General features: G+C 48.8%; 1 protein-coding gene across 4 annotated transcripts in view; it reads right to left on the reverse strand.

Annotated features, from left to right (window-relative positions):
* Window positions 1-889: 889 nt before the first annotated feature.
* Window positions 890-13,792, reverse strand: part of LOC129395270 (nuclear RNA export factor 2) — an 80,870-nt gene continuing 67,967 nt past the window's right edge. For all 4 annotated transcript variants that reach the window (XM_055106314.2, XM_055106313.2, XM_055106316.1 and 1 more), the window contains 20 exons: window positions 10,457-10,640; window positions 10,080-10,230; window positions 9,693-9,776; window positions 9,477-9,581; window positions 9,281-9,361; window positions 9,025-9,094; window positions 8,780-8,868; window positions 8,552-8,659; window positions 8,263-8,372; window positions 6,548-6,584; window positions 6,101-6,169; window positions 5,959-6,014; window positions 5,720-5,827; window positions 5,541-5,599; window positions 5,286-5,401; window positions 5,148-5,190; window positions 4,475-4,547; window positions 3,758-3,940; window positions 1,286-1,346; window positions 890-1,139 (listed from right to left, as the gene is read on the reverse strand). In XM_055106314.2, the coding sequence (XP_054962289.1) occupies window positions 1,095-1,139; window positions 1,286-1,346; window positions 3,758-3,940; window positions 4,475-4,547; window positions 5,148-5,190; window positions 5,286-5,401; window positions 5,541-5,599; window positions 5,720-5,827; window positions 5,959-6,014; window positions 6,101-6,169; window positions 6,548-6,584; window positions 8,263-8,372; window positions 8,552-8,659; window positions 8,780-8,868; window positions 9,025-9,094; window positions 9,281-9,361; window positions 9,477-9,581; window positions 9,693-9,776; window positions 10,080-10,230; window positions 10,457-10,640 (1,832 nt within the window). In that variant the 3' untranslated portion in view covers window positions 890-1,094. The remainder of the gene's footprint in view (window positions 1,140-1,285; window positions 1,347-3,757; window positions 3,941-4,474; window positions 4,548-5,147; window positions 5,191-5,285; window positions 5,402-5,540; window positions 5,600-5,719; window positions 5,828-5,958; window positions 6,015-6,100; window positions 6,170-6,547; window positions 6,585-8,262; window positions 8,373-8,551; window positions 8,660-8,779; window positions 8,869-9,024; window positions 9,095-9,280; window positions 9,362-9,476; window positions 9,582-9,692; window positions 9,777-10,079; window positions 10,231-10,456; window positions 10,641-13,792) is intronic.

Genomic DNA, 13,792 nt, shown 5'->3' on the forward strand with positions numbered 1-13,792 from the left:
GGTTGGCATATTCTTTTTGTAATGGCAACTATCCCCTTAGTTCCTAGTTTTATGAAATCCACACTCCAACATATGGATCCCTAATGTACATGTACATAAAGAACTGAAAAGTGGCAAGTGGTAGGAAGGTGGCAAGTGGTAGGAAGTAACGTATGCCAAACACGAAAGTGGAGGCATAATTTGTAAACTGGTGGTACTTCTCCTATGTCACCATTTATAGGACTGTGACTTGAAAACGTCACACTGCTATTATTTTAATTTCAAAAAGTATGCCAGCTGATTGTCTAACGTGCAAGCATCACAGGAGTGTGGACAATAAATTGTGCAAACGTTTCGTTCAACTCTTGCCTGCAATTAGGAACTGCTAAATGCCAGTTGTTGAGAACTGACCGTAAGGTGAGATTCTGTGCTACCGCTGTTTGTTTAGAAGTGAAAATAAATGGCTGATCCCCTTCAAGAACATGGACATGGAGCACCCGGTGTCAGCTCTCTGAGGAGTGTGCCGGGTAGATGGGCTGAGTATCCCCCTCCCCCGCCACCCCCCACCGCAGGTGCTACCCTGAGACGACTCCTCGAAAAGTGCACCTTTGGGAAAGGGAGGGGTCGGGACGGTGGATGGAAGCCCCTGGTGTGCCAAGGTAACATGCCTGCTTCTGTGGGCCTCCAGGTCGAGCATCTGACAGAGTCCCACTGTCTCTCAAGGCCAGTCTCTGGAAGGAGCGTGTGTCCTTTCTCATGAGGATTTACTGACAAAATTACCTATGAAGGCAAGCCAGATTCATGTGTCTGCTAAGGCCAGCCAGGGATGAACAGGGATGCAGTGCTTTCAGTCCTGGTCCTGCTGGCTCACGGCTGGGGCAGGGGAAGAGCAATCCAGGGCACACAATGTACAACGTGTAACGTCACTCTTTATTATGAAAATAAAATGGTGATCATGAGTGGGGCGAATACACAGAGCAACTGGCTCTTTGGGTGGTTATGTCACGTGGCCTGCAAGTTAACGTTGGCTTCCTGGTCAGCCAGGCCTTAGGCTGGTGAAAAGAGGAAACAAAGAGGATGTGAACGAAGACAAAGAAGACATCGGAGGGCTCCTTTTAGGAGATTTGCTTGAAGGCCTCCGCGGGGATCTTGCCCTCGGTCTAGAGAAAGTAAAGAAAAGGAGTTGGGATGTTAGTAGAGCCAGGTGCACTGGGTTCCATCCCCACACTACCTGGCCTCCATCTTCTTGGCCCTCCTGACGACCCAGAGACAGCTGTCTTTTACCCACTTGATTCCCAGACCTCACCTGGAGCATAGTGAAGGCCTGGCCAGCTCTAGTGTAGTTCCACTCATTGTCCTGAAGGCACCTGGGGTGGGAGAAGAACAGGTGCTCTCCATTACTAGCCCAGGACAGACACGCTGACTATGCAATGCCACCCTTAATCTATGCTACCTTTTTGCTGGGTCACATGTACCAATATGAGCACTATCGTAACAATGAAAAAAGGCCTAGGGAAAACCAAAACGCCCATCCCTGACATTAATGCCCACTAGAATTCAAATCAGAAACATAGGGGTATTCAAATGAACAAGGGAGCCTAATACATATTGATAAAGAAAGATGTTCAAGAAATAACAAGTGGAAATTCAATAATATGTTTCTTTTCTATTGAGATATAATGCACATACTGTAGCAGTCACCATTTTAAGGTGTACAATTCAGTGCTTTTAAGTCTATTCACAAGATTGTGCAACCATCACACCTATCTAATTCCAAACTGTTTTTATCACCTCAAAAAGAAACTCCTTAACTGTTAGAGATCACTCCCTGTTCTCCCTCTTCCCCAGATCTTGGCAACCACTACTCTGCTTTCGGTCTCTACGGATCTGGCTATTCTGAACACTTCGTATGAATGGAATCATATAATTATGTGGCTTTTTGTGACTGGGTGCTCCCACTTAGCACATAATGTTTTCAGGGTTCATCCACGTCATAGCATATATCACAACTACATCCTTTTTTGTGGATGAATAATATTCTAATAATATTCCACCGTATGGATGTACCACATTATCCATTCATCAGCTGAAGGTCAATCCATGTGTTTCCATTTTTTGACTATTTGGAATAATGCCACTACGGAAATTCATGTGCAAGTTGTTGAATGGGCATATATTTTCATTTCTTTTGGTATACACTTAGGAGTGGGATTACTGGATCATGTGGTAACTCCATGTTTAAGATTTTGAGGAACTGCCAAAATCTTTTTGCCAGCAACTGCTCCACTTTATGTTCCCAGTAGTAATACATGAGATTTCCAATTTCTCTGCATTCTCACCGACATTTGTCATGTTTCCTTTTATGGACTAAAGCTATCGTAGTGGGTATGAAGTGGTAACTCACTGTGGTTTCGATATGCGTTTCCCTAATGACTAACGATGTTGAGAAGATTTTCACGTGCTTCTTGGTCATTTGCATATCTCCTTTGGAGAAACATCTATTCAAATCATTTCCCCATTTTTTAATTTGGTGGCTTGTCTGTTTGTTCTTGAGTTGTAAGGGTTCTTCTTGTCGGCGATGTGATTTGCAAATATTTTCCCTTGTTCCCATCAGTCGGTTTTCCGCTTTCTTGATAGTGTCTGCTGATGCACAAAAGCTTTTAATTTAGATGAAGTCCAATTTACCTATTTTTTCTTTGGTTGCTTGTGCTTTTGGTTTCATATGTAAGAAATGGTTGCCTAATTCAAGGTAATGAAGATGTACACTTACAGTGTTTTACAGTTCTGGCTCTTATTTTAGGTCATTGATCCATTTTCTGCCAGTGTTTGCACGTGATGTGAGTTAGGGGTCAAAATTAATTGTTTTGCAAGTGGATATCCACTTCTCCCAGCACCATTTGTTAAGAAGACTATTTTTTTTTCTCCATTGGATTTTTTCAGCACCCTGAATGATAATCAACTGGACATAAATACGTGAGATTATCTGTGGACTCTCAATTATATTCCATTGATTCCCATGTCTGTTCCTATGTCGGTACCATACAGTCTTGATTAATGTAGTTTCGTAGCAAGTTCTGAAATCGGGAAGTGTGAGTCTTCTAACGTTGTTCTTCTCTTTCAAGATGGTTTTGGCTGTTTGGGGTCCACTGCATTTCCACATGAATTTTGGGATTACCTTGTCAATTTCTGCAAAGAAGTCAGTTGGGATTCTGTCAGGGACTGCAATGAATCTGTAGATTGTTCTGGGTGGTACTGCCATCGTAATGATATTAAGTCTTCCAATCTATGAACGTGGGATGCCTTTCCACGTATTTAGGTCTTCTTTAATTTTTTTCAGCAATGTTTTGCAGATTTCAGAGTATAAGATTTGCGCTTCTTCTCTTAAATTTGTTCCTACATACTTTCTTCTTTTCGATGCTACTGTAGATGGACTTATTTTCTTAATTTCATTTTTTTGGATTGTCCATTGCAACTACATAGAAGTACAAATGATTTTTGTATATTGTATCTTTCAACCTTGCTGACCTGGTTTATCAGTAGTTTGTTGTGGTTGATTCTTTCAGATTTTACAAATGGAAGGTAATGTCATTTGGGCATTATGCCATTTAAAAAAATATTTACATATACCAGTATAAAAGTATGATACCTTTTTCATGGACCCACTTTTTTTGGAAGCAAAATACCCAGATAGTTATTTTTCCAAATTGCATGTGAGTTTCCATTACTCATTCCTCTGATGTCCCAACGGCCCCCATCCCCATGTACTCCCAGCACTCACTTCTGAGACCACTCCAGTTTCATCCCAGACTGGGCAGAGAAAGCCTGCACCATTTCCTGCTGCTCCTGGGAGAGGGAGGGCTCAGAGCTGGAGGAGAGTGTGGACACTGGGATGGAGAAGGCACTCTGAGTCTCTTGGGGGCTGGCATCCCTCACAAACAGCTCGTCATTCACGATGCACAGACTGGAGGAAAGAAAAATGCACCCTCAAACTGGACAAGTAGATAACTCCACACCCCCAACAACAGGATCCTTCTTAACCACTGCCACTCAGCAACCAAATTCCTTCCATATCCCTAACTGTGCCTGCCTCCCAGATTTTTTGGCTGGTACCCTCTAACCCTCCCACAGAGTCCACCTTTGGAGGGACTGTCTACCAGCTTCACTAGATTTTTAGATCCAACCCCAACGCATTTACCCTGTACAACAGCCCAAGGAAGTGGATAGTCTTATTCCAATTTTCAGAAAAAGGCACTGAATCACAGAGTGGTCGAATAAGTTGATCAAGGTCACACAGTTTGTGAGTGTTGGAGTGAGGAACAGAATCTGTATTCTGACTCCAGGGCCCACACTCTTAAACACTAGGCTAGACTGCTCCTTGGATCTTCCTGTCGGCCTTCCACAATATTGAGAACACCCGGAGGACTGCACCCACCACATTTCCACAACACTGGCCCCAAGCTTAGATGGGTGCTCCCACCCACAACACAGCACTAACCTGGAACTGCTGCCAGGGGTAGCAATGAAGGTCCGGGTGAAGGCGAGAACAGAACCCTGAGACTGTCCTTCCACTTCAAAGACAACAAACACCACCACCTTAGAGTTGCACAGGCTTTAACATGCTCACACGGTGATCCCCAGTCAGAGTATTGCTTGACACTCACACAGAAGCGGGGGAGGGGGCAGACCAGGACAATTGTTCACTTGGAGTCAGGCGGATGTGGCAGGAATGGGGAGGGCAGCAACAGGAACAATCCGCTCCCAGTGACAGGGCCCCTATCATGTGTGGGGCCTTGTGAAAACCACAAGTTCACTTAATTCCTATTTCACAGTAGCCCAAGAGATAGATTATTAGCCCCATTTTGCAAATGAGGAAACTGAAGGGTTAAGTAACCAGCACAAGTTCACAGAGTAAGGACCTGGGATGAGAGCTGTCAAACTCCACAGTCTGTGTCCTTAACGCACGCCTGAGCTGTGCAGGGCAGACGGGCATGGACCTAGGTCAGACCAGGGTGGTTTGAAGGCAGAGTGGGGGTGGGAAAACACGGAAGAAAGAAGAGGAAGGAAAGGAAAGGAACGAAAGCAGGGAAGCTGGGGGAGTTCTGAGAGGGAGCCCAGCCAGGGGGAGGGAGCAGTGGGGGATCTGGGGAGGGGACTATACAGACACTCACCTTCCTTGAAAACCCCATTGACAGAAAAGCAGAGCATCCTCTCCTGAAAAGGAAGCGCTCAGGTGCTCAGGATCCTCCTTAACCTCCTACCCACCTCTGGCTCTCTGGGCCTGCCCAAGGGAGGAAGCAGGTGCTCACCGTCTGGCACCACACGTCCACCAGGATGGAGCTGAGGTCATGCTGAGTTTTGGGCAACGCACTGAGGGAGTCCACAATGTCACGTTTTGTGCGCCTCAGCAGTTCCCCCTTCAGGTCTGTAGAGGAGAAGAGAAGCAAGGAATGGCAGGGTGGGCGGGGCAGGGCGGGGGCGCTACCACATCCTGGTCCTTGGCCCCTGTGATTGTTCCCATCACACCCCCTTACCTTGCCCACCCTTCCCCATCACACACTTACAGGGGTTCTTGAGTGTTTTCATATTCCTGCTATCCTTGAAGTACTTGCACAAGCTGTTCCTAGGAGAAAAAGAGGAGCAGGAGTGGGTGGTCCGGCCAGTGTGGGCATTTCCAGGAGTTGGCCTGTGTCTGCTGGGGAGACACACAGCCCCAGAGCAGGCTCTGAGCCGTGATACTCACGGGACTGAGTCCTTGGGGTCGAAGGGAACAGCCAAGGAGAAGCAGGCCTCATCGTGGTAAGCACCGAGGAGACCCTGTCGATCTCCAGAGTCATAGATTGAGTAATACCTGTGGGGAAGCAGTGAGGATAGGCTATCTCTGTGGCCTGGGCCCCAGATGAGACTTGAAAACTCCCAGGCTGCACGGGTGGCCCAGCCTGTCTCAGCCCTCCCCTTCCTCATGGTCCCAGGGATACTCACTGCTGCAGGAATTGCAGGACTAAATGCTTTAGGGTCTCAGACCCAGTAAAGTTTTCCTGAAATCAAAAGACAATTTGGATCTATGCGGTGGACAAAGCCTCCCTTACAGCAACCCAAATCTTGCTTGGTCCTTCTTCCTCACCTTGCAGGGTTTCATTGTCTCAGAGCTGTCAATGTCAACAATCACTGGTGCGGGTAACTCTCGGCCGTCCTGGAGAAGGAAAGAGGAAGTCAGCAGTGGAGACCAAGGAGGTGGAGCTGGATGATCGATAAGATGAACATGCCCAGGGAGACAAGCATCAGAGGCTAGGTGGGAAATGGCCCTGGAAATTCCAGTGGGTGGCTTTCTCATGGGGTGCTGGACATCTCTACTATCACATGCAAATGTGTGGGGGGGGGGGGTGGCGGCGGGGGGACACATTTTCCAGGGAGAATATTCTTGTCTTTTTCAGGAATCCATGCCTGTAAAATGGATGAGGGTCTGATACAAGCATGTAATCTAGGCAAGACCCAAAGGACTTGAGGGCAGGCATGGAGGTCCTTTTCTTGAGTAAGAGGAGACAATGATGACGGTATTATAGATACTTACCAGGCGTAACAACTTGGGGAAACAATCCCGGATGGCACTGTCCAAAACCAAAAATTGAATGAAGTGACTGACAGTTCAGGGTTGCACAGTCTCTCTCCCACTCCCTCTCACACTCCTCCCTCTCCTTCCTCCTGGTTAGCTTCCATCTAGACTGTCCTGACTCCCTTTTCTCCAGTGCCACAAGAAGCAGCATTGGGAGCCCAGGCTGCAGGGCTTTCTTCCTCTCCCTCCCTCCCCTTTGCCCAAGTCACCATGGAAGGCTCTGCAGGGAGCAGGAAATGGGGTGGGAGCCCAGGGCTCTGCCACCTCACTGGCTGTCCATCAACCTGCCTGACCAGGCCCTGGCCAAGACCAGGTCAGCCCTTAGGGATGGCCCAGGATGCTGGGACACGGAGGTGAGTGAGGCCGGACTCAGGAGGCAGGAAGCGGAAGGCAGAGGGGACGACAACAGAAATGGGGTGAAGGTAGGGGAGGGACGGATGGGTGAGACATAGGAGAGGAGAGACAAGGGAGAAACAGGATGCAATGCAAAGGGAAGGGAAAGACTCTCTACTGCGGAGGTGGAGTTCAGGGAGGAGAAGAGGAGAAAAGGGCTCCCCTGCTGCAGCCCTTTCCCTCACTGCTCCCTGGCTGGCCCTGGGGACCGAGGCAGGAAAGGAAAACATGCGCCTGTTGGGCTGGGGCCCACTGGATGCAGCTGGAGCCTTCCTCACCTGTGTGAGCTCAGTCTGAGCTGGGCATGGGAAACAGAGCAGCCACGGGGACAGGAGACCTTCTCCCGGGAGGAGTGAAGAGTCAGGCCCCAGCTCAGCATGGGGTTCAGAGTCTGGGGACCCCCTCTCCAGACCACTGTATTCTCTTCTGATGGTCCCTGACTCCTGTGCCCCTCTGTGCTGACGCCTTGACCGAGGAATGCTACCCATCTCGGGCTACCCAGGGCTCCTCTGAGGGCCCAGGCAGGACGATGTGAGGTGGAGAAGGAGGGAAGGTGGGGCAGTGCCCTGAGAGGCCTGTCCTTCTGTCTTCTCAACCTCCTCTGCCCTCTGCCTTCCACTCCTGCCTCAGGAACGTGGCCCGCTTCTGGCCCCTTGACGCAGGAAACCCAGGTTTCTCCCCAAGGAGGGCCCAGCTCCTGGCATTGGGCCAGAGGAAGAGATGGCATGACAGCAGCCACCCGGGGCCCCAGCCCTCAGTATGGGGCAGGGAAGCCCCCATGCCAGCCCAGGACAGGTGGGGGGACCTTTTTGGAGCAAGAGAAGGAGAACCCCTCTCGGGACAGGGGAGGGAAGCCCCATCTCAGCATGGAGGCAGGAAGGCCTGTCTCAGCATGAAGCCCCGGACTAAAGGACTCTTCTCGGTCCAGGGCACCAGCATCTGAATACTGCTGGTCCTGGGGAGGTGGGGGAGCCCCACTTCCTGGAGCACACTCACAGAGGGCACACTGGAGGAGGCTTGGTGGAGACAGGCGGGAAACACACCCCAGAGCAGGTGAAAAGGGGACCATGTCAGAGGAAGGAAAGGAGACCTCTAAGCACAGATGAGTGAGTGACAGAGAGAGAGGAGAGAGAGAGAGAGAGAGAGAGAGTAGGAAGGGAGGTCTGTGGTCCTCCCAGAGGACCAAGGCTGCTTCTTCCTGCAGAAGGGCACCTTCAGACACAGCTCAGTCACCCAGGGAGCAAAGGTGCCCAGGAAGGGTGCCAGGGGTTGCCACTGACCTTACATAGGCGGACTGGTCCGAGAAGGTGCTGCACAACGGGTTCCCTTCTAGCCATAGCTCTTCGAGCTTCAGCCCTTTCACCTTGCCCAACTCCCACGCCGACTCCAGCTAAGAAAGATGGGGAGGAAACTGGAGAAGGAGGGCCAGGGAAAGAGAGACACCCAGGACCCTGGGCCCTGAATTCCCCCGGCCCTCATAGTCACCCACAGGTGCCACTGCCTGGCTGTTGCCATTATCCTGATGTGTCCTGCCCTCCACCCAAAGTTGATCTGGCTCCCCCTTCTCACCTTATTTTTGGAGAGATTCAGGATCTTGACTTTGGGAGCCTTCTCTGTAATGTCAGAAAGGCCATCCAGCTGGTACAGTTTGTTGTTGCACAAGTTCAAAGACAACAGCTTTGGGTCAAGAAGAGTTAGAGTGGCGGCTACTATCTTGGGCCTCAGAGACAAATCTGCCCTCCACCTTATCCCTTCCACCCCTCTAACTAAATACCAGCACTGAGCCTAAGGCTTCACCTCAGGGAAATTTCTTTCAATGATCTTCAGGGTGGCAGCCATGCAGTTTCTTCGATTCAGGATTATATCAATGTCACGGCCCATCAAGTCTTGAAGAAGCCAAGAGAAGGGAATCAGAAGGCTGGGAGGGCCCTGGCTGGACCAGAGCCAGCCCCAACCCCTCTGTAAATTGCCATTCCTAAGTCTCCCTCCCAGGCAGACCTCTCTGCCCCCGCTTGTCTTAGAATTGCTGCTGTCAGCCTTACCTGGGTCAAAGCGGAGATTCTGGAGATCAAGAGCTTGCTGGGAGACATTGTACCGTTTGTTCATGGTCAGCTGCAGAGATAGAGATGAAGACAGAGGCTCTGGGGCTCTGGTGATGGTGGTGGTGGTGGTGATGGTGGTGGTGGTGGTGGTGGTGGTGGTGGTGGTGGTGGTGGTGGTGACAGGGAAAGAGGGGGCCAGGGGAAGAAGAGGTGGGTCCAGGAAGCAGGCATACAATGATCCTTGAGTCTGTATTACCTTTAGCATCTCCATTTGGCCTGGCTTCAACTTATTCTTCACAGAGTAGGGCGCAGTAGAATGATTGACAAATATACATATCTGCAGGAAGGCAGGGTGGTAAGTACCAGGACCTCTAATCCCAAAGAGGATGACCAGCCCCCTGGCCTGTCCTCCTGCCCAGAGACTAAGTACAGGGCATGCCCTCGGCACACACCTTTTGGTTCTCGTCATCACAAATCTTATAACTGACATCCTTCAATGCAGAGGCAGCGCTAGCATCCTGGACAAAGAAGCATGCCCGATTTTGGACGTAGTGGAACTACAGGGAGTGAAGGCAAGAGCAACAGCGTCAGAGGCCAATGGCCCCTGCTGAGCCAGGCCTCTCCCCGTCCCCCATGCCCACTCATCTGGCTTCACCATCCTCTCTTACATCAACCGGAGTGAAGGGGTCACCGCAATGGCTCTGGATTGAATTTATTAGCCATGCCTTGTCATACTTTATCCCGTAAGGAATCTAAGGGTAAAAAGAAGAAATAGGAGGGAAGGGAGAGACAACGTGGAACTAAGGATGGAGAACAGAACCAACCAGCTGGGTTTTTTTTTTCTTTCTTTCCAACCTTCTACTTAGCTTAGATTTCTAAAGAAAGGACCGCTGACATGATTTCTTATTTTTGTGCCAAATATAGATGCCCTAAACTCCCTTTCCCCCCATTCCGAAGCTCTCCTCCAAATAATCAACTTAGGGTGTTTTAAGTGGTCTTCCTTCTGTCAGGTTCCAGAATAGTCTACCTAATGCAGACCCCACCAAGATACTCACTGTGACCTTAAACCAGTTCCTTGTGTATCCATCCTGTGTGTTCTGACTCATTTTTCTCTCCGGAGGTTTTCTATTTCTCCACGTGGTAATACGGATTTCGTCTTCACTATGCCAGTTCGTTCTTCTTTGGCATCGGATGCTATAAGGAGTGCTGTGGGGAAGAGGAGAGAAGGCGGGTATCCATTAAATCTAAGAAAGTCTTCTATACATGCTCCACTCACTGACGCCAGGGCTACAATTAGGATTGCTCAGCCACTATTCCACTTCCAGCATTCGTCAGTTCTCTAATGAGAGAAGAAAAGGAAGGCCACAGAGAATGAAAGGGTTGCACAGTCCCGGGGGCTGCTACGTGCAAACCAGGCTGCCTGGTCACTTACTGTCTTAGTTGTTGGTCCTTGTGGACATCCCTCATCTCCACGCTTCCATCATTCTCCTGGCAGTGTGAAGGCGGGCGCTCATACCCACCATGTTCATAATGACAGTTCCTCTTGTCAAAATTATCCCGGAAAGAACTCCCACCTTTCTTTCTTCCTTGAAAAGTGCTACCATGGTCATGGCATTCTGCAACGGAGAACAAAAAGACAAGTTTGAGACACATCAATGGTCCACTTACCACGTACCACGTCGTGAGCTAACTCCATGGTAGGGCTAGCAAAGTGCCAACCCGCCACATAAGCCCCAGAAAACAAACTCCTCTGCCTGTCCAGATACAAGAGCCTTATCTCACAGGTGGCACAATCAGGGTAGGAATCTTGGGAGAGGAAGCAACTGTGTTGAACCTCCTAAGAAATGGAGCAGGAATTATAAAGAACAGAGGTGCGCGTGTCCATGGGTTAGACTAGACACCAGCCACACACCTGGAAGGGGTCCTAATCTTGCCTTCTCTCAGGCTTCTCTAATCTAACAACCACACCAACACCTGGGAGACAAGCTCTCTCGCACCTCCCAAATCCAATCCCCAAATGCATTCTGTGAACAATCAGCAAGCTATACTTCTTTGCCAGTGCAGTACAAGCTTTAATGACAGGTGGGTCCGATGTAACAGCTTCCCAAGCTGCCCTCCTGCCTCCAGCCTTGCCCTCAAAAATACTCAGTTTGAAATACCCAGAGCAAGCTTTCTTTTTGCCCAGCCCGAAATGCTTTCAGCCCAAGAGACAACTCTTCCTAAGCAAGTGACAGAATTACTGGAAAGAAAATCAGCAGATACTGAAAACCACTGCAGTAACAGGATCTAAATGACATAAATAAAACACCGTACCCAACACACTGTACCCAACAACAAAAACAGAGCATGTATGTTTTTCCCCCCTCTACTGTCTTGCAGCATTCACGAAGGTAGACCATCTCCTGGACCATCCAACAGACCTCGACCAATTTCAAAATGTACACCTTGTCTCAGGGCACTCTTATGAATAAAATTTCGGTCACTGCTGACCTCTCTGCAATATACTGATTATGGCCAGGCCTCAGATGAACTTCTGTAGGGGGCATCATTGCTTTCACTGTGTGTGACCCGCTGTCAGGACAGTCCTGCTCCTCTCGACTGCTGGGACTTTCCCTGTGTGCCATTAGAAGTGAAATTAAATGTGGGCAGAGCATCTGACCTAGACATTCCTGATGCTTGGTCCCTACAACTTGGAAGTGGGGCTGGAGTGCTCTCTTTCTCTCACACTCTACATCCAACCGATCAGGATGGATGTATCTTCTCTTGGCTCTACCTTTAAAATATATCCAGAGTCTGGCCACTTCTCACCCCCTCCATTGCTACCTACCCTGGCCAGGTCACCAACATCTGTCTCCTGGATTATGCTGCCTTCCAAGTTGTCCTTCTGCTTTTGCCCTTGACTCCCCTACCATCGATTTTCAACACAGGAGGCAGAGTGATTTTTTAAGGCATAAGTCAAATCTTGTCATTCCTTTACTCAAAATCGTTTAACCGCGGTTTGGAGCCCATCAGTATGTTAAAAAGTTATGAGTCCATAACAATACTCAACAACAGCAACAACAACAACAAAGACCCCTATTGGTGACATTTGGAGGATGTCCAGAAACCAACTCATTTTCATGAAAGTCCATAAATGAAAGGGAAAAAAATCAAAGATTAAAGTGAGGGTTAAGGGCACACGGTCAATATATGGAGCACAGGAAGAGTCAGAGTCATTTTTGAGAACACACATTACTTCAGAAATAACGTCACTGAGGGGAAGAAGGTGTAAAAGTGTAAGCTAGCCAACAGCTACAGCTACAGCCTCAGGCAAGGCCTTGTGTTGGAAGAGAGCACATGTGATAAAAAGCCACAGAGGGACCGGACAGAGAGAGATGCCGAAGACAAAACACACACAGGCGTACATCCACTTGCTGAACTCTGGCATCTCAGCACAATCCCTGTCTCGCAGTTGTGCTGCCAGAATTACGGGCGATCTCAAGAGTATTATAAAGCAGCTAGTACTTCTCACCCAGACCGCCTGGGTTTCCCCTCAAGTCCCACCATGTACTGGCTGATCCCCCCACACAGACATAGTGGTGAGTAACCTTTATGACATCACGTGTGTTCCTACTGGTACTTCCTGTGTTAGTTTGGAATTCTGCCTACATCACTGCCATGCCACTGAGTGCATGGCATCAGCATCCCTGCTACGGCAGGGAAAGAACGGGATAAGAAGAAAACCAACCCTTGCCCAGTGGCAACCAACATCTGCTCAGTGTTGGGCAGACTCACTAGGTTTCTCTTGACCTCCTCACAGAAATCCCATGAGAATTCTATCCACAGTCCCTTTTCAGATCATGAATATTGGGTTCACAGATGTCGGGTACATTTCCCAGCCAGGTAAGTGGCAGAACAGGAATTATGTCCTCACGTATATTGGTCTGCCTCTATACCCTGAGTGCTCCTCCAGAGACTGCACTGGTTCTCCCTTAAATGGCAAGCTTTCAGGTCTCATCGACAGATTTTTTTGTAAGCAGGCCGGGATGATGTTTTGTGCTAGTCACTCCTGTTGGGGTGGGAACCAGGTGTCTTGGATAAGGTGGAGATCTCTGTCTTGGACCAGATGGGTGTAATCTGTTTGGGCCATGGGTTTTCAGATTAGGAGTCACTTTGGGCTGGTAGTGTCTGGCATAGAATAAGGGCCTAATTAATATTTGTTAAATGAATGCATTGTTTGGGATCATCGACAAAACCACTTTTGAGAATACATCCATCTGAACCATTTCTACCGACCTCTATTTATATTTATTCCAGAGCTATTCGGGCTGCAGAACTATTTCATAACCTGACTGCAAAACTAGAACAAATTAATCTTTTCTTCTGCAACATTAATATTTTTCCATTAATGTATCCTTAGAAATAGAACTGAGTACCTCCCTGCAGACTGTGGCTAGAACTGCAGCTTTGAAGATCTCAGAGAAGGAGGCTTTTGCAAATAGTGCTGACAGAAATGAGGAGAGGCGTTCCCTGAATCCAGCAGATAGAGCTTTCTGGACATCTGGTCTCTGTAGGAAGAATGTTCTGGACCTACAGGCATGTTGTGTTCACTCAGCCTTGTGACAGACAGGAAGCATCATCCCTGTCTCAGAGAAAGGGAAGAATGTGTGGTCTGTGTGTCCGTGTTGCCCATGCGAGCAAGTATTAGTGTTTCGTATTACATGCTTCCACAATTAGGTTACAGATACATGTACTCCAAATCATGTTGGTAAACACATTGCCACACAAC

Source organism: Pan paniscus, chromosome X, assembly GCF_029289425.2.
Source record: "Pan paniscus chromosome X, NHGRI_mPanPan1-v2.0_pri, whole genome shotgun sequence".
In the NCBI taxonomy this organism is placed as follows: Eukaryota; Metazoa; Chordata; class Mammalia; order Primates; family Hominidae; genus Pan; species Pan paniscus.